Source organism: Wallemia ichthyophaga (genome assembly GCF_000400465.1).
Source record: "Wallemia ichthyophaga EXF-994 unplaced genomic scaffold scaffold16, whole genome shotgun sequence".
NCBI classification, from domain to species: Eukaryota; Fungi; Basidiomycota; class Wallemiomycetes; order Wallemiales; family Wallemiaceae; genus Wallemia; species Wallemia ichthyophaga.
The window spans coordinates 218518-244349 of NW_008806289.1; the positions used below are offsets into that span (position 1 = coordinate 218518).

Consider the following 25832-nt stretch of genomic DNA (forward strand, 5'->3'; position numbering starts at 1 on the left):
TTTGATGCCAATGCTTCAAGTAATGAATGAACGATTTGTAAATGACTTTATACATGGAATTGATTTTAAGATTATTGTTGGTCAGGCTGACTTTCCAAGGTGTTCGATTTGTGTGGCAATTGAAGGAAAAGGAGTTTGAGTCAAGTGCACAGCTTTAGCATCTTCTTGCTAACAAATACTGGGTTTATTAAATAAAAATTTCCGTTTTAAGACCATTTATTAAATTGATCATATGGATTTCAACCAGTCATGCGACACCTCTCTCCAGAACGACCAACACGAACATCTCGTGAGTATTGTTTACACCAAACAAAACTGTTGTTGAATTGTTGCTCTCTTCTATCATAACCAGGCTCAGCATTGATTCGACGCCACTCTCGTAGTCGCTCCTATCATGTCTGTTCACTCGTTTGATAGAATCTTCAAAGGAGCGTGTGCAGCCTAAGGCAACAAGTTTAAATGCGTGGATGATTCGTAAGTACTCGCTGTGACTCTCTTCATCAGTGACTCCAACTTTTCAAACATCAGCTTTCAACCAGATCTCCACTATTCCTGGCCGTGTCCCTTTACGGTTTTCACCGCCACTATAGTCTTTCTAAGAGAGAGTCTCGTCGATCCCTGATTTTGAACAAACGATTCAGGTTTGGTTGGAGGTTTGAGTCATAAGTCCTGGCTTGGAACAGTCACTTGGAAGATATCTCACAAGTTATCTAAGTAGCTTGCAAAAGCAGTCGCTTCTGTATCCACCGCGTCATGTCGTGTGCTAAACAGCACGACATAAGGGCTTCCACCCCACGATCCCTTTCTCAGTAGAGAAAAGTCTCTTAGCATGTCCAAGGACTGTTGGGAGACACGTGGGCCACTTCTCTGTGACTCTGACTTCTTTTGTTGTCAAAGTTTCAAAGAAGTGGCTTACGTTTTTGCTTTTGTAATTTATAATGATTTGAACGAAGAATTTGACCAAGGTGATACAAAGACAATGTGTAATGAGAGCTGTTGGAATTACTTTATTCAATACCGTCACCTCAATGGTGAGTGATTTCGTCGGTATCAAGCAATCAGCTCAATTGAAATAACTACAGTCTGTAACCCTGCACACTTCTCTAGGAGATCTCAAAGTGAGTACACGTTATTACAGTGATCGATGTCACCAACGTTATCTCAAGATAGAAGTCTTCTGTGAAGCTGTACCGCAAGCGTCTGAGGTGAGTGAGAGTGCAATTCCATCTATAAATCACCACTCACACGGTAATAGAACTTTTTAGCCTTGTGCGCTAGTGGATATTATGATGGTTGCAAGTTTCATCGGTTAGTTGAATTTGCGATTAATTGGGTGGCTAATCGATGACAATAGTAATATTAAAGGATTCATGACTCAAACTGGTGACCCTACTGGCAGCGGTAAAGGCGGTCAGTCGATTTACGGAGAGCCATATCCCGATGAGATAAGGTCAACATTCAAGTTTAACAATAGAGGTTTAGTTGCGTTTGCTAATAGTGGAAGTGATAGTAATAGATCGCAATTCTTCATTACATACGCTGCAACGCCCCATCTTAACAGTAAATACACTATCTTTGGCAGAGTAATTGATGGCGCTGAGAATGGCACTCTTGGCGCAATTGAAAGGGTGCCCTCCGGTACCCAGAAGGAAGGTTTCAGACCAAAGCACGATATTTTACTTAAAGAAATTACAATACACTCTAATCCAATAGCTAGTAAGATAGTTAGAGACAATTACGTGTAAAATTGCGTGTAAATATACAAGAAGATCAATATTTATTCACTATTCACTATTCACTATTCACTATCCTCCAGCTGACAAGAAAACTCTGTACATCTCAGTCGACTCTATTTTATCGTCACTTTTCGTGTACCTCACAAATACTTCCATCACGTTCTTCCTTTGCAATGTAACTAACCAGTTCTGCTCCCCTGGTTGACACGTTGTAGTTGATCCAAATTGTATTATTGAACCATTGAACCTCAACAGAATATCCCTACCTTCGGTTTTTATATCTTCCTTGTCGTACGTTTTCACCTCAACATTGATACCAGGTGGGAATGGAATCGTGAGAGTATGGTCAACGAAATATCTAAGATCGACGAATGATCTCCCAATCTTCATCGCCATAAGTGAGGGCTGCATCTTTAACATTTTATTTTCATGTGTAGAGTCCGCCCTTGCCTCAATAGGTAAAATAAGTTCATCTTTCTCGTCCTTCTTCTGTGTTTCAATTTTAGACGGTGTAGCAGATGGTGATTGTTGATGAGATTTTAGCAGTGGTTGTGATGCAAAATTTTCATTTGTTGGATCAATTGATGAGCGCTCAGATTGATACTGACTGATATCAAAATTAGGTGCAGCTTTAAGAGGAAATGATGGTCTTGTTTTGGGTGGTGGTTTAACGTCAACATATGTAGAAGGTATGCGTTGACCATCTGGTGTCATTACTATTCTGAACAGCTTCTCGTCCAGCATGTCATCGGGTACGAACATTTTTAGCAGTTCGTACATTATGTCTTTCAATTCTCTAGCGTCGTTGTAGATTTCCGAGCCTTCTTCATTGAAATGCATCGCATTGTTGAACATGAGCTCCATATCTTCGACTATTTCACTGATTGTGGTGTAAAATTTCTCAGCCATGTTCTTGTTAATGATATCGAACGACATTGGGTTGTCAATCACCTGCTTTTGTCAGCCGTCGGATGAGATAGTAAACCTAATCAACTCACATCGTAGTAGTAAGGCACCTCCTTCTCTTCAGGTAGAATATTGAAGGGCTCTGATAGTAATTTACCAGTATCTTTATCACGATGGGCCATCAATTTGTCAATAACTTTCTTCACAATCTTGTTTATACCCTTGGGTCTACCTCTTTTAGATTTCTGTTGAGGGAAGAAGAAGCCACTCTCATTAGGATCAGGACCACCGTCAACGCTACCATATTCACAGAACTTTTGGAACCACTCTTTAACTTTCTTAAGCATAAATTTAGCATCAACTACGATTTGACTGTTCTTTGCGTTGTATTTCTTTGCATTAGCGAAGCAGAGTTCAAAGTCATTTTTCATTTCAAGCATGCTGACGTATTCCTTGTTATTGATTCTTGCTTCAATTTGTTGAAAAGATATTGGCTTCTTAATAACGGTATAATAATCGGGGAGAAATTCACCATTAGGAAGGTTAATGAATTCTGTTGATAATAATCTACCACTATCATCCTTCAAGTCTTTCATTTTATTATATAGATTTAACGATTGATCCAATTCGTTTTGTATATTATTTACTTGATAGCTGTTCTTATCGGTATTTGTAACTCTTCTGCGCTTTCTAGAAGTTGAATTGCTCGCAGGTTCAATATCCAAATCATCTGCCAAGTACTCATCTGAGTGACCTTCATCTTTGGCTTTAGATTCTAAAGGGACAGGTTCATCGATGTATTCATCATCAGCTTCACTTTTAGCTTCGTCTTTAATGTCCTCCTTGATATCCTTCACATCGTCTGCCATTTTGAGATAGTGATGATGATGTTGTTGGTTGAAGGAGGAAATCCATCGGGAAATGAATTGTTTGGTCAATCGGCATAGCTTGTGATGTATTTTACAAATGAATCGCACTTTCATACGCTCAAGTACAATCTTCAATATGATTGGTTGAAATCACTTTGCCTGTGAATTTGGATAAATGTGAATAATTAAATTGTCTATCGAATTAAATTTGATTAGACAGCCACCATAGACATGACCATGTTGACGATCTGCACATAACTTTAATGACGTCGTCATAGCGGATATTGGTGGACTTGTATGGCTTAAAATAGTGACCTGAATGATCAAAGTACAGCCACATTTCACTCGGAATTTATTTGTTTTAACTTTATTCGTAATCAGTCTATTTTCCAGGCCCATAATCCCCTAAGAGAAGACCGCGATGAGTAATGACTTGATTATTCTATTCGTTTTAATTTTGGCATGCCTATTAGCCTACAGACTAACCACAAACAAATCAAACGTACACAAATTCACGCGTATTAACAATAGCCACCTAATCTTTGGCAACTTCTTAGAGGCTTTAGGAATGTTTGACAAAAAATTCCCAGAATGGACTGAAATATACGGTCCAACTTTCATATTCGAAACTTTATTTCGCAAACAACATGTACACACGATCGACCCACTCGCTCTGGATCACATCCTCAGAAAGCGCAGTTACTCATATCCGAAAACGGTTGGTTTGAGGAAGTCTCTTGATTCAGTGATTGGTTTCGGTGGAATGATATCATCTGAAGGCGATTATCATAAACGCCTAAAGAAGTTGATGACTAGCCCACTGAATAGCCCCACCAATTTGGAATCATTCATCCCTCTGATGAAGAGTAAGGGAGATCAGCTAGTCAAAGTTATCGAAAAGCTCATCGGTAATGAGAAGATTAAAGAATTAGATATTCTGCCGCTAATCGAAGAACTGGCTGGCGATATTGTTGGTCTTACATTATTCAGACTAGACCTCGGCTTATTACCAAACACTAATGATATCCATGCTAAGAATACCTCAAATATCGCTAAAGCTGTTGAACACCTCTCAGACAGCAAAGGTGACGCTAGTCTGGCATTCTTTTTACAATTCGTTATCCCAATAACTGGTTCATTGCCAACATCTACACAAAGACTGAATAAAAAGCACCTTAGTGAATTTAAAAAGACTGCTGAAATACTCTATCACAACAAACTTGAAAGTTTGCAAGAATCAAAGGAGATTGGTGAAGATTTGAACACAGAAAACGATATCCTGACACTCCTCATCGATGCAAACTTGAAGCAGGTGAAAAGTGAACAATTTACTAAGGATCAGATTATATCACAAATCACTACGTTTATTGTGAGTGTGTGTTGACCGCCTATCATTGCTAAATGTCATCCTTCTCCAGATAGCAGGCATAGATACAACTACCGTCACGCTCAATTGGATATTATACGCTTTATCTACCAATCAATCAACACAATCAAAGTTAAGACATGAGATTGAGACTGCCAACATCAAACATGATCCAAGCCCAACACTCAATAGCATCAACTCCTTAGATTATTTAGATGCAGTAGTCAAAGAAGGACTGAGATTGTATGCGGCAGTTCCAAACACGATTAGAGAGGCGAGTCAGGATGATGTCATCCCACTCAAGTACCCGATCAAAGATAGAAAGACAGGAGAACTGATGGATAAGATAATAGTAAACAAGGGTCAGCAGATACTGATTCCTATACATTCCTACAACAAGTCATCGTACAACTTCGATGACGGATACGTTTTCAAACCAGAGAGGTGGATTGAGAATCCCAATCAGCCAATTTTGACATTCTTGGATGGTACTAGAATGTGTATCGGTGCCAAATTGGCTTTATTAGAGATTAAACTTACGCTTATACACTTGATCACTTCTTTTCACTTCGATTTCGATGATGCTTATGAAGTAGAGGCAAGAGGTAGAGTCACACTCCATCCATCTGTAAAGGGTCTGAAAAATCCTAAAATGTTATTAAATTTGAATAAATTATAATTATAAGACTCTTATAACACAACTATGATGATCTGGTGGCTTGGGAGTCTAGTTATAGCCGTGATAATAGCTTTATACATAAGAAGATATCCTACAAATGTCAACAATATCCCCAGAATCCCGTTCTCAAGTTATTTCTTCGGTCATGTCAAGCATCTGTTTGATAAATGCTTTGGCGATTGTCTGATTGGCTGGACGAATGAATATGGATACACTTACGTGTTAGAGTCTATTCTCAGAGAACCTTTATTACACACTATCGATAAGTCAGCACTTAATCACGTTCTCCAGAGGAACTCGCACAATTATACCAAACCCCAGGCAGTCCAAAACGTGATGCGGAAAGTATTCGGACGTGATGGTATATTTATCTCAGAAGGTTCTCAGCACAAAAAGCTACGCAAATTAATGACGCCGTCTTTCTTCACTGCTAGCAATCTCCAGAACTTCATTCCAATCATTCAACAGAAGTCTGCGGAATTGGTTGATGTTTTCGGCAAAAAAGATACTGTGCAGTTTGACGTGCTACAAGACTTTAAAAATGTCTCTACTGATATTGTCGGCATGATTGGTCAGTGTGATTGACATTATATACGTCATACTGATCGACAATCAGGCTTCGGTTTCTCATTCGATCTGTTAAACCCTATCAAAAAACGTGATCAGCGTCAAATAGAGTTGCATCAAGCGTTACAACACGTTATCGCATCTGCTGGTTCATCATCTCTATTCACGTCCTTATCACTATTCATATCTTCAATGAAGATAATTCCAACAAAAAGTTTTAAGCTTTTGAAAGAAGCTATGGCTTTGTTCGAGCAAGTTGGTTTGGATCTTATGAAAGGGAGGAAAGAAGTAGAGAAAGAGAATGAGGAGATCGGTGAAGGCTCATTCCAAGGCAAAGATGTGCTATCCCTACTTATGAAATCGAATCTCAGACCTGAACTCAACCCAAGCGATAGACTGAGTACTTCAGAGGTCGTTTCGCAGATTGCAACTTTTTTGGTCGCCGGTACTGATACAACGTCGAACGCTATGGCTTATATGCTTCACTCGTTAGCTTCAAATAAACGAGTGCAAGATAAATTACGCAGCGAGATAATCGAGCACGCACTAAATATGAATGAATCAACCTCGCTTAATGACGTCAATTCACTTCCATATCTCGATATGGTGATTAAGGAGACACTCAGACTGAACGCACCTGTTCCCCTCACTATCAGACAAGCTACAAATGCTGATGTCATACCCCTAGCTCATCCAGTGAAGGATACAAAGACAGGTGATATGATTTCACAGATAGTGGTTAAGCCTGGACAGAAGGTCGTGATCGGAATACACTCATACAACAAATCTAACTTGATGTGGGACAAGCCGCTCGAGTATATTCCAGAGCGGTACGAAAATGACACCCACAGCCCACCTTATCTATCTTTCATCGACGGTCAGAGAGTGTGTATCGGATATAAAGTAGCGATACTTGAAATGAAGATCACTGCTATCAACTTAATCAAGAACTTTACCTTCTCACTCCCTGATCCACCGCACAACATCGTGAAAACCGGTAGAATGGTTCATACACCGTGGATTCGCGAGCGCATGGATCTAGGCACTAGGCTAGAGCTGCAAGTGAATGAATACAAGCTCTAGAAGTATATAATCATATCATACGTATAGAATTATAGAAAAAGTGTAGAATCACATGTGAAGTATGTTTTATGTTACATAACCAACCTACTCTATCGAATATTACCACTTTTATTTCCGCCTCTTTCTAAAATACCCATACCGTCCTTCTTTGTACCACTTGATCCAGTCTTTGATTCCCATACTTTCCAGAACTTGAGTGATTCGTCACCTGCACCTGTTGCGAGAATGGTTCCATCAGGAGATAAACCTGAGTGCAAGACACGGGCGTCGTGAGCTGGCCAAGCGCCTACATTTGATAGAGATGGGTATGAGTGAACTTGAATGTTATTTTCACTGCGGGGTGGGTTAGTCAAGTGTCTCCCGTGATAGCATCACCACTCACGGGAATCCATGTGTTGACAGGATCTCACGCGTGTGGTGTGAGAAATGTAAACCGGTAACCTGGCTGTCGAGTTTGAGAGAGTTGAGTCGAGCGCCTGTGGCAGACTGCCAGAAATGGATAGTATGATCACCTGTACCACCGCCAGAAGCTAAGAGCGAAGGTGTCCACGGACACCAAGCTAAGGCTTTGACGGCAGCCTCGTGGTTGCGTTTTGACCATCTCGGTTCAGGGCTTCTACCTTGAGCTGATTCGGAGGGTGAGGATGTACCAGTACCGACTCTCCAATCCCAGCAATTGACAACATTGTCGTTTCCACCACTGGCAAGGGTGTAACCTTCCTGCGGTTTCCATGCCAGTCCTGTGACTTCAGATGCGTGGCCATTCAGCTCACCAACTTTGTGTTGCTGTACTCTAACATCGTGCAGGTGGATCTGACCAGATTTAGAACCAGATGCCAGTATATGTTGCGACCAAGATAATGTACCAGTTCTAGCTAAATGACCGGCCATCTTTCTCAGTCTCTTGCCTGATTCTATGTCGTAGATCTGTATAGAGGAATCCGCCCAACCAGTAGCGAGATATGAACCGTCTTCTGTCCACTTGAGCGACTGAACATCACCACTGTTGAAATCCTCGCCATTGCAAAGCTCCTTCACAGACCCGTCGTCGGCATTCCACACAAATACGCGTGCACCAATACCGACAGCCAGAAGATTGGTGCTCGACCAGCTAAGAAGGTTGTAATAAAAATCATCCACTAATCCTGGCGCATCTAGCACTCTGTCTGGTTTCATCTTTGACAGATTCCGCTTAGGGTTTGGCTGTGCCTTGGTGCTGCTCGACGAAGCGTTGCGACTCGAGGTAGATTTAGCTAAATTGATGCGAATGTCCGTGTGCACACTCGCACTGCTCACAGGCGGGGGCTCTGCGAATGCGAGGATACGCTTGCTGTTGGTTGCGCTCCCTACAGCCCCATCGCCGTCGGTAGTCAGGAGCGGTGGCTCGTGCTCAATATCCTCCTCGTGATCCTTAGTGTTGCTAGCTTCTAAAGCTGCTCTGTTTGGTACGAAGCGATCCTTCTCATTTGTCAGCGATTTCGACGCGCTTATGACACGCTCACCCTGTCCAGCTGTATTTCGTCAGTCTACGCTTCTCTACACTCATTTCCTCACCTTCCTCGTCTCGCGTTTCGCATCGCCGACTTGGGACGCAGACGTGTCTCCGCCGCGTCCAACTACATCCATCGTACGCGTGTGCTCTCTTCGGAGGCTGTCGACAGACGACGACCGCGACGTATTCTCCTCGTCTTTCGTCAGCGCGAGTTTCGATAATTCTGCAGAGAGTGATTGTGGTGATGATGGCATTGCTTCGTGGTGGTTGGGGTTAGAGGGGGTGATGGTATAATGACTGCTCAAGACGCCTCCACTCAATATGCCTCGACTCGCACAGAATATCGCCAGATGTACAGGGTGACGCTGATTGGCAATTTAGGCTGAACCTTTAGCATTTTCTAGCACGTCCTAGTTTCTGCCGCAACCGACTAACAAGTTAATACACCATGCACTGAGCTCCTTGGATCCGCCATTACCCGAAAATTTTATAATTACACCGCACAGAGCCAACGTACATAATGATAGACTTTTTCATCATGTTACTTGAATGGGAAAGCCGTCGCGTCGATTCTTTGACCACTTAAGATACGACCCTACGTCGGATGTGATTAGCGAGAGGCACGCAGCATCAAGGTGTCTCAGATACGTCGGAACTAATTTCAAATTTTTAACAATTCTTACGATGATCTACTTTTAGGAACAGACTCCGATGATGTGGTTGCTTGGGAGTGTCGTTGCAGCTGCACTGATTGCCTTATATCTACGCAGATATCCTACGAATGTCAGTCATATCCCTAGAATCCCGTTCTCAAGTTATTTCTTCGGTCATGTCAAAGATATTTCTGATGAATGCTTCGGGGAACGTATGGTTAGCTGGACAAATGAATATGGACACACTTACGTGATAGATTCCTTTTTAAGAGAGCCCTATATCCACACTATGGATAAGTCAGCACTTTACCATATTTTCCAGACGAACTCACAAAATTACACCAAACCTAAGGCTTTCCGAGACGTAATGAGAACGATGATAGGTCGTGATGGCATACTCATCACTGAAGGCGCTCAGCACAAGAAGTTACGCAAATTAATGACACCGTCTTTCTTCACTGCTGGAAATTTACAGAACTTCATTCCAATCATTCAACAAAAAGCTACAGAATTGGTTGATGTTTTCAACAATAAGGAGAAAGTGACATGTGATGTGCTGGACCCTTTGATGAATTTTTCTACTGATGTTGTCGGTTTAATTGGTGGGTGTGATACTAATGTTTTGTATGTTATACTGATCGGCCCGACCCAGGTTTCGGTTTCTCATTCGATATGTTAAGCCCTGAAAGGAGACGTGAACAGCGTCAATCAGACCTGCAACAGGCGGTAGAAAGGATATTTTCTTCGGCTGGTCCTTCTTCGCTCTTAGCGTCAGTTTCATTTTTCATGTCCTCAATAATGATAATTCCAACAAAGGCTTTAAAACTTATAAAACAGGCCATGAGCTTGCTCGAGCACGTTGGGTTGGATCTAATGAAGGAAAAGGAAGAGGCAGAAAAAGAGAATGAAGAGATTGGTGAAGATTCATTCCAGGGTAAAGATATACTGTCTTTGCTAATGAAATCAAATCTCAATCCTGATCTCAATCCAAGTGATAAAATGAGTACTTCGGAGGTCGTTTCGCAGATTTCTACTTTCCTGCTTGCTGGACTTGATACAACGTCAACTACGATGACGTTTATGCTCCACTCGTTAGCTTCGAATAAACGAGTGCAAGATAAATTGCGTAGCGAGATAATCGAACACGCACTAAATATGAATGAATCAACCTCGCTTAATGACGTCAATGCACTTCCTTATCTGGATTTGGTGATAAAAGAGGCACTCAGACTTAACGGACCTGTGCCTCTTGTTTTCAGGCAAGCTACAAAAGCCGATGTCATACCCTTAGCAAATCCAGTGAAGGATACAAAGACTGGTGATATGATTTCACAGATAGTGATCAAGCCTGGTCAGAAGGTAGCGATCGGAATTCACTCATACAACAAATCTAACTTGATGTGGGACAAACCACTAGAGTTCATTCCAGAGCGGTACGAAAATGACACCCACAGCCCACCTAATCTATCTTTCATCGACGGCCAGAGAGTGTGCATTGGATTCAAATTAGCTTCGCTTCAAATGAAAATTTCTACCATTAACCTGATTAAAAACTTTACATTCTCGCTCCCTGATCCACCACAGACCCTCGTGAGAGCGGGTAGAGTGGTACATAAGCCTTACATTGGCGAGCGCAAGTATTTAGGTGCTAGATTAGAATTGCAAGTAAATGAGTACAAGCTTTAATATGTAGGATTATGGATATTTCATATATTTGTTTTAAAGAGTTGTATTGCCGATTAGTCGTCACCTCATCTTCTGCAAGATGGCAAGTCGTGAAGGCGGGCAAAGTGAAATTAGATTACATTAGTTTGAAAAGATGGTTTGAATATTGGTAGTATGTGTGCCTAGGTAGTTGCGTCAGTCGCGTGTGTCTACTGCACTGTAAACTTACTTCAGTGTTGAATACTACCTCTGTAATTGCGTCGTTAGCAGTGGTATTTACGCATTAAACTACACTTACTGTCTAAAGGTGCTACTGAATTATCCTCAAATAGTAAATAAAGATATTTGAACGTCTCACTCTGTGTTGTGATAAGCATGGCATCTAAAACAACACACAATGACTACACCTACCAGTAGAAACGTCTCCATTTTGTCTTCATGATCTACTGGAACTTTGTTCACATTCATTATACTAGCGTATCCGCCGCTGTTTATTTTTGCATGCTTCTCTATAGATTCAAATATGCTCCAACCCCACTCTCTGTACTTGTTGTTGCCGCTTAGCCTAAATGCTATGAAGATGGACTCCACAGTCTCCGGTCTGAGAATATAACGTCCGTCGATTGTGTCTTCACCACGTGAAGGCTTTATGTACCAATCCTCCTTCTGTCCTCTATAATCGCCAACTTGATGGAAGTGAATAATCTCCGGGGACAGACCCGACTTTGTTGAGGTGTATGTGTCGTACTGTTGATGCTTATGTGAGTTTGTTAACGAAAGCGAGTCTAGTGACGTACACATGTTTTGAGTAACTCTTCTCCAACCCACCAATCCTCACGTTGTTGAGTGGTGAATGTACTTTGATCTAGCGGAAGATGACTTTTGCCTTCGTGAACGCCGAGGAGAAAGAGTCCTGGCAAAAAGCAGACCTGAAATGATCAATTTGGCAAAAGTGGAAGGAGAACAAACACACCAGATGGTCTTGCTTGTTGTATGGCCGGTATTCAGGTCTGAAAACGTTGTCAGAACATGACAAAATAAGCTAAGACAGCTGTCTCGCCTTTCAATTCCACGCTTTGGGGTGAGTTCTATAGTATGTACCATCTTTTTGGGTCCTTGAGTCATTTTCAACAAGTGTCTTTTGATACCTCGACGAGCAGTATCATACATGTCTTTGTAAACATGCTCGGTACTTGCTGTCTGAAGGTACTGCTTCAAGAGGTACTCGTAGTAGGAGTCGGCTCTAGAACCCAGTCGGATTGAACTAAAGTAGAAGTTTTTAACATGAGGACTGTTATTATGTAAACTGATATGATGGCATATTTGTGAGAAACATACTCAATGAAAATAGGTACCAAGCCATCTCTTTTTGGAGCATCCTTGATCAGTTGCATGACTCCTTCTGACTTTCTCCAGAATAAAGAATCGTCTAGTAGTTGAGAAAGGTATTTGAATTCCAATTGCAGACTTGCGGCCTCTGCTGTACTTATGAAACCTCTGTTATCTTGATCGGATATACCCTCCATTCGATGCAAGTTGACGAAAGATAGAGGAAGACCGGAGTCTTGGTCGAATGAGGATACCAAGCGCTCGCCTAAGTCAGCAGCTAGATTAAGGTACAAAGGGTCTGGATTGCTTAGGTTTTGACTGAAAGGGTTTGATGAGAGATAGTAAGACGATAGTAAACCACCGAGGACGCTGTTGTGGGTTAAAAGGAGTGTAAGTACTAGCAAATGAAAATATTTACCGGATTGTAGTCTGAGTGGGATTAAGAGGATTTCTGTTTAGACAAGTAAAACACGCACTTCAAAGGTATTGAATTTGTCATCTACGTCGAAGGATAGTTCATTTTCAATCCAATTTCTTGCTCTGGCATACTCATCGGTGAGACCCATGAGTTGAATAGTATCACTGCGAGTGAACGAGTAAGTGTGCGGTATATGTGATAATAAGAAACATACAGACTATCAATGATAGTGTAACCAATTCCGGCTGAATTTGAAAGATTTGAGCCAGATTGAGAAATTGGATGGTATTCATCGGATCCCCACGCGTCCCTCTCATAAGCAAACCACGCGTGCTTGAAAGCAGATTTAACAGCATCGCGTTTAGGGAAATCAGGTCCAAGATATAAATCATGTGTGGGTAAATCAAGATTCTTATCTTTAACGATGAGTTTCTTTGGCTGTGAGTTGAGTACTTTGTACTTTGAATGATTGATCCTTGTAAAATAATGATTCAGTAATAATCCAATTCCTATTCCAATGAATAGTATTTTAAGCGCCAGCTTCTTACTCCAAATCCCGTGCATTTCAATTCCTATTTCATTGACTGAGTCCACAACACAAAAGAATCCTTAACCAGAAACCACCATCAATGTCACAAGAATTTGATCAAGTTGAAATTGCAACGGGTCCTTCACTTATCTCAAAGCTTCAAGTGTGTTTTCTGTTGTTTCATCGGTGGCAATCATCCACTCACACATCCATTTAGGAATGTGGTATATCTGCAACTGATTGCCAGAAACTTGAATTGGCTGGCTATCACACTATTGAATCTGTTGCTTTCACTCCAAAGAAGCACTTGATGACAGTCAAAGGAATTTCTGACGCTAAAGCTGACGTCATTCTTCAAGAATCTTCCAAGTTCGTTTCAATGGGGTTCACTACTGCTACTGAGGTTCACGCTCGTCGCGCTGACTTGATTAGCGTTACAACTGGTAGCAGAAACCTTGATACTATTCTTGGCGGTATGTTGTTGTGCTTCTATTCATCCTTATCTAACTCGAATCAGGTGGTATCGAAACTGGAGCTATTACCGAACTATTTGGTGAATTTAGAACTGGCAAATCTCAAATATGCCACCAATTAGCCGTCACTTGTCAACTTCCTATTAGTATGGGCGGTGCAGAAGGCAAATGTCTTTATATCGATACTGAAGGTACTTTCCGTCCTGTCAGAATTCTCGCCGTTGCTGAAAGATACGGTCTTAATGGTCAAGACGTCTTGGATAATGTCGCATACGCACGCGCTTATAACGCTGATCATCAACAACAACTGTTAATCCACGCTAGCGCTATGATGGCTGAATCAAAATTTGCATTACTTATTATCGATAGTGCAAGTGAGTCATTGTCTCAATCACTTATTAAACACGCTCATTCTCTCCTCAAGTGAACTTATACAGAACAGATTTCTCTGGAAGAGGTGAATTGTCCGCTAGACAGATGCATCTCGCCAAATTTCTGCGAAATCTCATGAGACTTGCAGATGAGTATGGTATAGCTGTCGTGATAACCAATCAAGTTGTAGCCCAGGTCGATGGTGCAAACCCATACAACCCAGATCCAAAAAAACCTATCGGGGGTAACATACTTGCACACGCCTCAACCACTAGATTATTCTTGAAGAAAGGCAGAGCAACAACAAGAGTTGCCAAGATATATGATTCACCTTGTTTACCAGAGTCTGATGCGACTTATAACATTGGTGCAGATGGAATAGGTGACCCTATCGACGAGGAGGCTTGATTTTTACATCGTCGTGAGCAGGGTTAGCTATCAGAGAGAATCGATTCGATATTTCTTGCATCATTGCAGTGTTTACTCAGCAAAACCAGCATATCTCAAGTGTACCATAATTGATAACCCATGTACTCTAGAAGATTGTATACAGTAGAAATTTTATTTATTCCCTATGACTCATTCACATCTTGCTAACCAACCAAATGGCAGACAGATTGTTTATATTGGATTACGGCGGTGGAAACACACGTTCACTCACAAATTCAATCAAGAGATTAGGCTACGAATTTGAATGGGTTAAGGAGCCCAAAGATCTTGCAAATGCTGAGGTTCGTGGGAGGGACACGGCGTCAACAACGAGGCTGACAGATAGCTTATTAGAAACTTATATTCCCTGGCGTTGGCAACTGTGGTCAAGCTGTAAAGAGCTTACACAACTCCGGTTTGTTTGAGCCACTACGCCAGTACGTCTTATCAGGTAAACCTTACTTTGGTATTTGCATTGGTATGCAAGTCCTATTCGAAACTTCAGCAGAATCGCCGCAGGACAAAGGGTTCGGCGTTATACCTGGTTCTGCCGCCAAGTTTACAACAAGCGCAGTAGATCCAAAGAGAGTTCCTCATATGGGTTGGTCTGCTGCTAGAAGGTTGTCAAACTCATCGCAGAATCCAATCAACGGCGTTAGAGATGATTGTCATTACTACTTTGTGCACTCATACGCTGTACCCTACAATCCATCCAAGTTAGCTGGCTGGGCTAGCACAATAACTCAATATGGTAAAGAAATCTTTGTTAGTTCAGTACAACGTGGATCTGTTTTAGGTACTCAATTTCACCCTGAGAAATCTGGAGAAGCTGGTCTTGATCTTCTCAACAGCTTCCTCAAGACAAAGGCCGAACTTAATCCATTAAAGAGCTTAACAAGCTACCCAGAACCAGTTGATGTTGAATTAAATGAGAAAGATGATCTTGTCAAGCGTATTGTCGCTTGTTTGGATGTACGCTCTAACGATAATGGTGATTTAGTGGTCACAAAGGGAGATCAGTATGATGTTAGGGAGGATGACAACAACCCAGAATCAACAGATGCTGCTTCGAGCAAGCGTGAGGTCAGAAACCTCGGTAAACCTGTTGAATTAGCTAGACGTTACTTCAGTGAAGGTGCAGATGAAGTCGTCTTCTTGAATATCACTTCATTCAGAAACTCCCCATTAGGTGATCAGCCAATGTTAGAATTAGTTAAGGCTGCTGCTGAGACTATCTTTGTTCCACTTACAATAGGTGGTGGTATTAGAGATATGGTCGATCCAGATGGTACTCGTCACTCTGCATCAGAAGTAGCACACGCATACTTTAGATCAGGTGCGGATAAAGTCTCAATTGGCTCAGATGCTGTATATGCCGTTGAAGAACTGCTCAACAGAATTAAAACCAATACTCAACCAATACTGACTGGTCAATCAGCTATCGAAACAATCTCAGCTGGCTACGGTGCACAAGCTGTCGTTGTATCTATTGATCCAAAGAGAGTTTACTTTAACCCTAACAGTGAAAAACCATCTGAAGAGCATCTCCCTTCGGTCATTTACGGAAAAGACGCTAAAGCTAACACAACGGATGAGGAGAGAAAGCTAGCTTGGTGGTATCAGTGTACTGTTCAAGGTGGTAGAAGTTATAGAGATGTGGATGTCGTTCAACTCGCAAAAGGCGTTGAATCACTTGGCGCAGGTGAAATACTACTCAATTCAATCGATAGAGATGGTTCAAAGAGAGGTTTCGATGTTGATCTCATTCAATTGGTTAGAGAATCAGTAAGCATTCCTGTCGTCGCATCTTCCGGTGCAGGTGAAGCTCAACACTTTGCTCAAGTCTTTGATGCAACAAATGTCGAAGCTGCTTTAGGTGCAGGTGCATTCCATAGAAAAGAGTTACCAATAGAAGATGTGAAGAATGACATGCGTCAAAAAGGCTTAAAAGTAAGAACTGAACTTCCTAAAGAATTAGTACAAAATTTGAGTCAAGGTAAGGTTATATTACAATAGATATTGTTATTTTTCATTCAAAAGGGATATGTTGAAGTTTAATAAATCGATTACATTGATTGCTTGATAATTTCCAAACGATTTTGAATCCTATCTAATGCAACGTTTAATTGATCAATCTCCATTTGTGCGTTTGATTGTGTGTGCGTGTGATGTTTGAAAGCATCATGTACAACACTTCTAATCGTGTCTACTAATAGTGGTTCGTGATTTTGACTTAATGTTGATATTGGCTTGAATGGCGTTAAATTGAAATACGTGTAAGCGTTTGATATGATTAAAATCAAGATTAAAACATAAAGTGTTTTCGTAAATGATGGTGAAATCGTCAAAGCTCCTAGAGCTGAAAATATTGTCATCGTTAGTCTGACTACTTTATTGAATAACTCGAATGTACCATCTAATAAATGCTGTAAGATAGTTGGCAGCATTGAAGTATGTTCCATTGTACTCTTTAAATGACTATCCTCGACTTTAGCTTTTTCAGCTAATTCCTTTGATCCTTCTTTTTCTTCACGAGCTTTCTCAGGGGTTATTGCATTAGTATCCGTAAATTCATTTGCATGCTCTTCAATATATTTACGCATTGCTGACTCTAAAGCGCGATGATAAGATTTCTGACCTTCGATTGCTGATCTTTCAATAACACCTGAAAAATAGTGAGTCGAGTAGATTTTCAAACATCCAGGACCCACCCTTTAAAAAACTTCTACCAGTCCATTCAACCTTTGTGGAGACAATAACATGAGAATTGTTGTTAGTTGCCCATGAAATTGCTGTTCTAGTACGAACAACAAAAGAATTACCAGAAGGTACCTCTGGAGTACGGGTGGACGTGAGTACAAGAACATGATCATCAAAATCGACATGCTCATTTTCATCATCCAATACACATTTCGTTGACTTTGGACCGACACCTACTGTCAAAGGTTTGATGTAAGTGATTGTTCTACTAAGTTTAGAGCTATCAGCTTTGGGTTGCCAGTCAGATATTTGAATTTCTGTCAGGTCTTGAGTCGACATAAAGTCTTTAATAAAGAAGCTTGTAAACATAAGATTGTAAAGCTTTTCAGGTGTTGCTGGGAGTGTAGTATCCATTGCAACCTCTGGGAAGTTTACAGAAGGGTCAATCTTTGTAGGCCTGTGAATAGTTGGTGGAGGTCTTTGTGTCGCTTGTCTAGGTACAGAAGGACGAGCATTTCTAGATTGCTTTCCACCTTTCTCTTTGTGTTTACGACTGGATTTGCTTAATGAAGTTGAGGCTGATGTGGCAGAGCTTTCTGCAGATGTATCAGAGTCTTCTTGCGAGCTTCCTTGATTAATTAGATGGGCGCTTTCGTGAGACTCTTCCGATACTGGTATGGTGGGGTGAGACAACCTCCAGATGTTTAATATCACATCGTAAACAGTGTCTCTGGATAAAAACGAAGCGAAGACATACTATTGCGCGACAGTTAGCGTTGTCTCATCTTCATAATTGTAAGCCAACCTTTGCGCGCAATGTAGAAATTTGGATTGCGTTTGGAATGACAAACGCAGTCATCTTCTTCTCGATTGCAACCATTTCAGAGAAAGGAACAGCAAACTGTATCTTATTAAAAGATGAATAGAGATGAGTGAAACTACCTACGCTGGTAACCCAACCAAATATGTTTGCGTTAAAGGAGATGTGATTTTCTGATATGTAAAGACGCCCTTGAATAAGTATTTCACGCTGTAAAGCACAACCATAATCTTCAATGAGGTAATCTTGCTCAGGAATATTAGGAAAGAGTTGGTGAAAGTCAGCATTTCTGCGTGAACTTGCGACAGCGAAACCGGTGATACCTTCGCCGAAGTAATCATTTAACTCTAAAGACTGGCTGTCAACATCTGAAGAATGTCTATCATTTAAAGCCAAGCCAATCTGAGGATCTGTTTCATTTAAAGAGTTACGGGAGGTATCGATTGAGTTCCTGGTTGAAGGGCTAATTTGAGATTTATCAGGAGTAGAATGACCGCTAGGAGAAACATCACGTAAAGAATCAGGAATATGATTAGAATCTGAGTAATTCCTTTTACGTGTATTGTTTGATCTAAGTGATGAATTTGACTGCGACTTTTTGTGATTGAATTCATCAAGGCTGAGGCTGCCATCACCGATACTCAAAGGTAAAGATCTCCTTTCAAGCGTAGGTGTCTGAGTATCATCATCCAGCTGAGGCTGCTGCTTATCAGGCATATCAAGCTTTGGTAGATCATCATATTGAGATAAAGGCTGATTCATGACCATAAGATTATGCCTATTATTCGTAGATTCCTCTTTGTTCTCCTTTTTCTTATATTTGTTTAGAATTGAACTCATCCTTCTTGATAATCAACTTTGAAGAATGTTAAGCTTGAGATTTTCAAGTCTGGGGGCTGTAAATATTTTACAGGATTTGCTGGGCGGTATATTAAGGGCTGTACCGTGAGTATTACCCAGCACGCATGCTACTACCCACTCAATTCCCATCCAGCAAGAAGAAAGTATCTCACTCGAGAAAATCCATGCGCTCTGCGAATAAAGGTTTAAAGGACAAGCAAAGCTTAGTACATTGCCCCGCTTCTGGTCTTCCAAAGCCTGCTCATCACCTCTCACAAGATCTTTACAACGAACTTAAGCGGAATTGGAAATCATTTCAGAAGTAAATTTCAATTATAAATGCTATTTGTCTCAATTACATTAGTTCTTAAGCGTTAAGCTTTGGTGCTGTTGTTCCACGTGCTAATCCATCTTCACCACCGTAAACAACCTTTCCACTCTCTTGAGCAATCTCATCTTCGATTCTGAGTAAACGGTTGTACTTGGCAAGACGCTCTGTACGACATGGTGCACCTGACTTGATTTGTCCTGTTTGAAGTGCAACAACAAGGTCTGCAATGAATGTGTCTTCGGTTTCACCTGAACGGTGTGAAACCATTACACCCCATCCAGAGCTTTGTGAGAGTTGTGCTGCTTCAATTGACTCTGAAACGGTACCAATTTGGTTTACCTTAAGGAGTAATCCGTTACATGCCTTCTTTTCTACTGCTGTCTTGATACGAAGTGGGTTTGTAACTGTTAAATCATCTCCAACAATTTGAATTGGTGAGTTTTGAGTAAAGTGTGACCATGCTTCCCAGTCATCTTGGTCAAATGGATCTTCAATTGAAACAATTGGGTATTTCTGTACGTATCCAAGGTAAAGGTCTGCAAGTTCCTTACCTGATAACCATTTAGACTTGTCTGAGTTGTCGTTCTTGAAATCCAAGTCATATTTGCCCTCCTTGTAGAATTCTGATGAAGCAACATCAAGTGCAATTGAAACCTTACCAGTGTAACCTGCTTTGTCAATAGCAGTAACGAGCAAGTCAAGTGCTTCATCAGCACCATTAACATTTGGTGCGAATCCACCTTCATCACCAACGTTGGTAGCATCAATACCGTATTTAGCCTTGATAACCTTCTTAAGTGATTGGTATGCTTCTGAGCCAATTCTCATTGCTTCAGTGAATGAGCTAGCGCCAGTTGGGAGTATCATGAACTCTTGGAAAGCAAGAGCGTTACCAGCGTGTGATCCACCGTTGATAACGTTGAATGCTGGAGTTGGGAGAACGAATGGAGCCTTAACACCAGTGAGTGTAGCGAGGTGCTTGTAAAGTGGAACACCCTTCTCAAGAGCAGCAGCTGATGCAGCAGCCATTGAAACACCGAGGATGGCGTTAGCACCGAGCTTGTTCTTGTTTTGAGTACCATCAAGCTTAAGAAGAAATTCATCAACTTGATTTTGGTTGGCTGCGTCAATGTTTGCCTTTACAAGCTCTGGGGCAATAATGTCGTTGACGTTGCTAACTGCCTTGGTTACACCCTTTCCGTTGTAAGCATCACCGCCATCACGGAGTTCATTGGCTTCGTAAACACTGAATAGGCGTTAGTAATTCGCTGCTTCAACGCTTCCCACTAACCCAGTTGAAGCACCTTTATATGTGTAAGCCAAGAAATTCTAATCAACAAATAAAAAACGTACCGGATGGGACAATAGCAGTAGCCTGTTTGCCACCAGCAGTGATAACAACTTCAACGGTTGGCTATTTGTCTATTAGACTGAGTGCATGTCTTTGTGCTCGACTTACACCGCCTCTTGAGTCGAAGACTTGACGTGCATATACCTGAGATATTCTGTAAGCTATGTTTATACGTATCTTACAGCTTTCTTACTTTTTCAATTGCCATTTTAATAGATCCTGGTTGTGTCGAAAAAAGAAACACCTACGAATCAATCTACTTGAATTTGGTAATCAAAATTTTGCTTGCTCATGTTCCAAATAGCCAGCATAACTATACCATACAACCTCTTTATCCGCCTTCGTCGACATTAAGTTATCTCAGTCATGAGGGAAACAATCCGGCGGTATCTCTTTTGCGCAGATGGAGTTGATGTGATTCTTAAGCGATACTTGCGCAATCCTTAAATTCAAATTAATTTCATTTTTAAAGAAAAATAACATGTATGAATGTTTGGCGGTATATGTACTCATCTTGAAAAGGTATTTTAATGAGTGTCTGTACAGAGCTAATTTGAAGATCTGAATAAAGAGAATAAGTCCTTACGTTCCCTGGTTGGTGATTTCAATGTTTTATCAACATTCTCATCATTTTCTGTATTCACACTTGACTGATATTCACCATCCGATATAGCCTTTTCTTTCTTTGGTGTTGCTGGCATACGACTTTGTTTTGGCCGTAGCGATTGATTTTTGTTTGGCGACGTTGGTCTCGACTTAGACAATATTCCTCTTTTCTTCCGAAGGTTTAATGTACTTGAAATCGCTTCACCCACTGTCTTTTTAGCAGGCGGTGTTGACTCCCTTCGAGTTGATGGTGGCGAATCTGTATCTGTCGTTGCTGATGATGCATCTTCGTGTGTTTGCACTGGTATTTTAACTTGTCTATTCGAATTATTGATTGTTGAATTTTGACGACGTAATATCAGCTTGTATTTATCTGTAACTCCTCTAGCAAACAGTGTTGATGGATTTATTCTGCGTCCATTCGGTGCCATTGGTGTATCTGATTCTACTAAGTCCCATTCATCATCGTCGTTGTCATCTGTTGCGTCTTCATCGTCTGCAATAGATGAGCTTGAAGACGAGCTAACAAGCATTGGTCTATCAAATGCTAGCACACCTGATTTCTCACGTCTGCGCTTTCTCAAACCATTTGGATGATGTGTGACAATTGATTCACTTTCCTCTACGTTGTCAGACATTGACGGTGGTACTTTTGATAGTGATTTTGGTTCCTTATGCAGCTCTGTCTCAAATCGCTGGTTGATAATGGCATCCTCGGTTGTATCTTTGTTCACATTATCGACACTTGTAACTTTCTCCAATTTTTCGACCACCTCAGCTTCATCTCCAGTTTTCTCATTTTCATTAAAGACATCATCATGCTCCTCTTCATACATGACAGAATGACCATCCTCGTTTAGACGCCTGTAACTGTACTTGTCAAAGAGATCTTCATTGTTGGCGTCAGCATCTCGAATAGCTTCGTCCGCGATCGCAGCACGCTCTGGGTCTATGTTGCTAGCATTTAAATCATCATCATCAATAATTGGCTCCATGTCGAGGAATGTCTCATCAAAGTTTTGAGTATCGAGATGATCTTCTGGGTTAGTTGGTGGTATGTAAGGTGGGATATAGCGTTTCGCGGATATATGATTCCAATCGAGCATTCCTGTCATGCTCATTAATACTTATTTGAAGTGATTGACTTATCTCACCAAAGTATGGATGACGTTTAATACGTGGTTCACATAGACGTAATTCTGGGTTCTTTTGGAGAAGCTGGTGTGTGTAAGTAATTGTCTAAAATGCAAAACTTAAACTTACCCCTCTGAGTAAAGACTTGGTATCTTGATCCATATATCTTTCATCGCCAAAATTTAAGTCGTCGTGAAGTACACGAACATACATATCTGAGTGATTTGAAGCCCAAAATGGGGTCTGGAAACTTGTCAGTATGGGCGATGCTGGTTTGCATCCACGTACTATACCAGCAAGCATTTCGTAAAGCATGGTTCCGAGTGACCACCAGTCAACTTCATATGAATAGGATAAACCTTGAATAACCTCTGGTGCTAAGTACTCAGCTGTACCGCAGAAGCTACTAGTGGTATCTTTAGGATCGACATTGGGCGTTGTTGAACTGACTGTCGTCATCCATTCCGGTAAAGCCATGATTGGGCCTTCAGGTTTGGGAAATTGTTTCGATAGTCCAAAGTCAGTCAATATAATATGTCCATCAGCTGCGATCAAAATATTTTCAGGTTTTAGATCGCGATAGATGACACCAGCAGCGTGAAGACCTTCAACACCTTCAACAATCTCAGCAGCATAGAATCTTGCTCTGTCACGACCTAGACGGCCCCATCTAGACAGTTGAGTAGCTAAGTCACCTCCCGGATGGAAGTCCATGGCAAGGAATAAGTCACTCTCATCATGAAATGAGTAGTGCAATTGAACGATGAAAGGATTTAAAACATCTCTAGTCATACGCTTTAAGACTGTTTGTTCAGTGAGGGTATGTAGCAACTCTTGGTGTGCCAAAACATGTCTTTTGTGAATGGCCTTCATCGCAAAGTATCCACCGTTGGTTTTGTGTCTGACCAAAAGAACTTTACCTGCGCAGCCTTTGCCTAAAACTCTCTTCATTTCAAAATCTTCAATCTTAACCTTGCGATGCTTCTTACGAACGACCTTGCGCGTAGTCGTTTCGTTTGTATCGTTCTGCAGTGATTGGAGATTAGGTTCAGATTGAAATAGTTCATGAGATTTTGCTAGGCTTTGGTTGAAGGAAGCGGACTTGATAACTTCATCAGAATCTACTGGTTTCTCATTGAGTGTCTCATCTTTTGCTTGCGCGTCTAGGCTCTTATCGAAATTTGTGTTGTCAAGAGCTTTATCAAGCTGACTGAGTATAGAAGCGAAATCCTTTGAATCGGACTTCTCATCCAAAGGCTGCTCTGGTTGCTCTTCCTTGATCGATGGAATAATCGCTGAAGCTGGATTTATACCCTGGCTTCTTCTATCAATGCGATTTGACTGTAGGTCGTCTTGCCTAACTCTAGTAAAGCGCTTCCATGCTATTGTACTGCATATTTGCTCGTCATTTGCTAGCTGCGTGAGGTAATGCGACAGAGGTTCGTTGGCCGGGGAGCTAGAAACATTTGGAGGAGGGCTTAGAGGAGGCTGAATAGAAGCCTTTGGCTTTGAAGGAGTTGTTGGATTTGATGCAAATCTTGTTATTGTGTTTAGAAATGATCTGCGCCTGCTGTTCGGCTGATTTGAAGGCGGTAATGCGGGTATCTCTAAGTCTTGAAGATTCTCGCGTAGCTGTCAATGTGTTAGGTACAAGCAGCCACTAATTTCCCTCCTTACAGTCTCGTCTAAGCTGCGAATGGCAGCGTGCGATCTTGTAAGCGTCAGTGACTGTGTAGGTGTCTTGTAGTACAGGGTATAAAGTGTTTTACTCCTTTTCAACGGGTTTTCTACCACTTTTATTGATTCCATAGTGTTTCGTCGTGGTCGCCAGCCAGCAAAAATCAAAGCGCAATGATTCAAAAAGTTAAATGTATTCAAGATTTTATATTTCATTCAAATTTCTTTACGTCGTGTTCTGTTGGCCCAATTACCGGTTCTTTGCCGCTAGCCGCAAGGTTGCATTGATGATGAATTCGTATCGTGTCGTCTTTTAGAGCGCCGGTGACGCTATGAAGCACTTGGCGATTGTGGAACTTGGATTTGTTAGCTAGCAGCTACTTTATGTACGCCAAAGCCACTCACCAAAACTAGATCCTTCTCTTCCCAATCATGTGTATATACGTGTTCAGGCTTAATTCCAGGCCGCTGCATTGCGTATATAACATCCCTTACCTCACTCAATTTGGTTATATGTGCACCATCTGGGTATAAGCTGTCGCTCGTCTTCTTATCGGCGGATGAAATTGGCTTGATCTTTAACTCTGCTATTGCACTTGGATGTACTTGGAAATATAAGTCGCCAGTGACTTTGTTCTTCCAAAGTACTGGATATGTCTTGATCTTGGTGTCATCAACGGGTGGTAGCTCCTCAACCGTCAGTTCTAATCCTTCTGTCTCCAAGCCGAGAGCATTTGGGCGCGCTTTAGCCTTTGACATCCATACATAAGGATGTGGCGCATATACAACTTGTGTACGAACAGCCAAGGACTTGTGGTTGTCTGGTAAAATTCGAAACATTTTATTTCCACTGACAAATGCTGTAGATCCCAGTGATACTTGGAGGGTTTCTTCTGAGCCATCGTCGTATCTGAGAGTCTGTTTTGGTCCTTTAGGTATTCTGATCGCGTAAAGTGTTGTTACTTTTGGAGGATCGAGATCGTAAAGAGCTGCATCTATGTGCCAACTAAGAGACATTAGCTTGTGTGATTGCTAGATTATGACCCACCGATAGAAACGCGTGAAGCCTTTCTCATCATCCTCGTCGCTAACCTTTGTTTTGTGAAATGTTTTGTGATGAGGATGCTTGAGCTTAGCCTGTAGATTGTTGATTGGTAGTAAGACAAACTGAAAATTCTCACCTCCGAAAGACCCTCATGGTCATAGACGGTGCCATTGCCGATAACCTGTACAGTTGGAACACGAGGAATTGTCTTGAGGTCAGGGTGCAAGATTGATTTGCTTGCACCTTCTGTCTTGTTGTTACCATGGCCATATGTTTTAGCTTCTGGGTCAAAGAGCTGTCAAGAGTCAGATAAGCACCGATGATGACGAAAGCTTACTCTAGTCAGCTCATCTTGCTTTTCAGGCGTTAAGTCAACGTCTTTGAACAGTATGATGCTGTGCTGTCAAGTGTAAATTAAAGCATATAGTGGAGTGGAAGCTCACTTGGTGCAAAAGTTTGTTCACCTCCTCGAACTCTGCCGCGCTAAGACAAGAAGGATCGCAGTCGGATAAAATACAACCAAATTCGCTGTCTTCTGAGAATAGCGTTGACTTCATGGTTGTCTAATCGAAAGAGTTACTGTGATTCATACGCGTCATATACTCTATGATAAGATAGCGCGGAGATAGGACTCTGAAATGCTATCAAGTTAGCCCGATATATCGCTTTTAGCAGTCGTTTATCTCCGCTAAGATACGTTCATGTGATTTTATGCTAGATTTTATTCATATTCAGCTATTCGCATGCCTTATTAGGTCATTG

At 41.4% G+C, this 25832-nt stretch overlaps 11 protein-coding genes across 11 annotated transcripts; 5 read left to right on the forward strand and 6 right to left on the reverse strand.

Annotated features, from left to right (window-relative positions):
• Positions 1-986: 986 nt before the first annotated feature.
• J056_001598 (Peptidyl-prolyl cis-trans isomerase-like 3) lies at positions 987-1745 on the forward strand (the record flags this gene model as incomplete). The annotated part of the gene is made up of 5 exons (XM_009271226.1): positions 987-1031; positions 1083-1118; positions 1167-1205; positions 1256-1308; positions 1355-1745. 5 exons carry the CDS (start codon positions 987-989, stop codon positions 1743-1745), a joined length of 564 nt encoding a protein of 187 aa, XP_009269501.1.
• A 60-nt stretch (positions 1746-1805) lies between these two features.
• On the reverse strand, positions 1806-3511 carry J056_001599 (Protein polybromo-1; the record flags this gene model as incomplete). Its single annotated transcript, XM_009271227.1, has 2 exons — positions 1806-2687; positions 2735-3511. The coding sequence occupies 2 exons, from the start codon at positions 3509-3511 to the stop codon at positions 1806-1808; spliced, it is 1659 nt and encodes a 552-aa protein (XP_009269502.1).
• Positions 3512-3932: 421 nt separating this feature from the next.
• J056_001600 (Cytochrome 3A9) lies at positions 3933-7206 on the forward strand (the record flags this gene model as incomplete). Its single annotated transcript, XM_009271228.1, has 4 exons — positions 3933-4880; positions 4930-5512; positions 5783-6127; positions 6173-7206. The coding sequence occupies 4 exons, from the start codon at positions 3933-3935 to the stop codon at positions 7204-7206; spliced, it is 2910 nt and encodes a 969-aa protein (XP_009269503.1).
• An 89-nt stretch (positions 7207-7295) lies between these two features.
• On the reverse strand, positions 7296-8952 carry J056_001601 (WD repeat-containing protein slp1; the record flags this gene model as incomplete). The annotated part of the gene is made up of 4 exons (XM_009271229.1): positions 7296-7539; positions 7589-8664; positions 8709-8717; positions 8761-8952. The coding sequence occupies 4 exons, from the start codon at positions 8950-8952 to the stop codon at positions 7296-7298; spliced, it is 1521 nt and encodes a 506-aa protein (XP_009269504.1).
• Positions 8953-9409: 457 nt separating this feature from the next.
• On the forward strand, positions 9410-11037 carry J056_001602 (putative cytochrome 6a18; the record flags this gene model as incomplete). Its single annotated transcript, XM_009271230.1, has 2 exons — positions 9410-9953; positions 10004-11037. 2 exons carry the CDS (start codon positions 9410-9412, stop codon positions 11035-11037), a joined length of 1578 nt encoding a protein of 525 aa, XP_009269505.1.
• Positions 11038-11147: 110 nt separating this feature from the next.
• Positions 11148-13327, reverse strand: J056_001603 (Mannosyl-oligosaccharide 1,2-alpha-mannosidase MNS3; the record flags this gene model as incomplete). Its single annotated transcript, XM_009271231.1, has 11 exons — positions 11148-11198; positions 11246-11265; positions 11315-11375; positions 11428-11763; positions 11814-11945; positions 11990-12026; positions 12185-12307; positions 12355-12714; positions 12764-12774; positions 12822-12927; positions 12978-13327. 11 exons carry the CDS (start codon positions 13325-13327, stop codon positions 11148-11150), a joined length of 1587 nt encoding a protein of 528 aa, XP_009269506.1.
• A 65-nt stretch (positions 13328-13392) lies between these two features.
• On the forward strand, positions 13393-14545 carry J056_001604 (DNA repair protein RAD51; the record flags this gene model as incomplete). The annotated part of the gene is made up of 4 exons (XM_009271232.1): positions 13393-13455; positions 13510-13765; positions 13810-14139; positions 14190-14545. The coding sequence occupies 4 exons, from the start codon at positions 13393-13395 to the stop codon at positions 14543-14545; spliced, it is 1005 nt and encodes a 334-aa protein (XP_009269507.1).
• Positions 14546-14742: 197 nt separating this feature from the next.
• J056_001605 (Imidazole glycerol phosphate synthase hisHF) lies at positions 14743-16582 on the forward strand (the record flags this gene model as incomplete). Its single annotated transcript, XM_009271233.1, has 2 exons — positions 14743-14868; positions 14921-16582. The coding sequence occupies 2 exons, from the start codon at positions 14743-14745 to the stop codon at positions 16580-16582; spliced, it is 1788 nt and encodes a 595-aa protein (XP_009269508.1).
• Positions 16583-16632: 50 nt separating this feature from the next.
• On the reverse strand, positions 16633-18926 carry J056_001606 (uncharacterized protein; the record flags this gene model as incomplete). The annotated part of the gene is made up of 4 exons (XM_009271234.1): positions 16633-17231; positions 17278-18022; positions 18072-18167; positions 18213-18926. The coding sequence occupies 4 exons, from the start codon at positions 18924-18926 to the stop codon at positions 16633-16635; spliced, it is 2154 nt and encodes a 717-aa protein (XP_009269509.1).
• Positions 18927-19293: 367 nt separating this feature from the next.
• On the reverse strand, positions 19294-20816 carry J056_001607 (Enolase; the record flags this gene model as incomplete). The annotated part of the gene is made up of 5 exons (XM_009271235.1): positions 19294-20503; positions 20549-20561; positions 20611-20671; positions 20717-20752; positions 20802-20816. 5 exons carry the CDS (start codon positions 20814-20816, stop codon positions 19294-19296), a joined length of 1335 nt encoding a protein of 444 aa, XP_009269510.1.
• A 340-nt stretch (positions 20817-21156) lies between these two features.
• J056_001608 (Putative dioxygenase) lies at positions 21157-25627 on the reverse strand (the record flags this gene model as incomplete). Its single annotated transcript, XM_009271236.1, has 11 exons — positions 21157-22322; positions 22369-22432; positions 22478-22591; positions 22637-23980; positions 24026-24076; positions 24280-24381; positions 24431-25031; positions 25074-25162; positions 25207-25365; positions 25408-25470; positions 25514-25627. The coding sequence occupies 11 exons, from the start codon at positions 25625-25627 to the stop codon at positions 21157-21159; spliced, it is 3867 nt and encodes a 1288-aa protein (XP_009269511.1).
• Between the last annotated feature and the right edge of the window lie 205 nt (positions 25628-25832).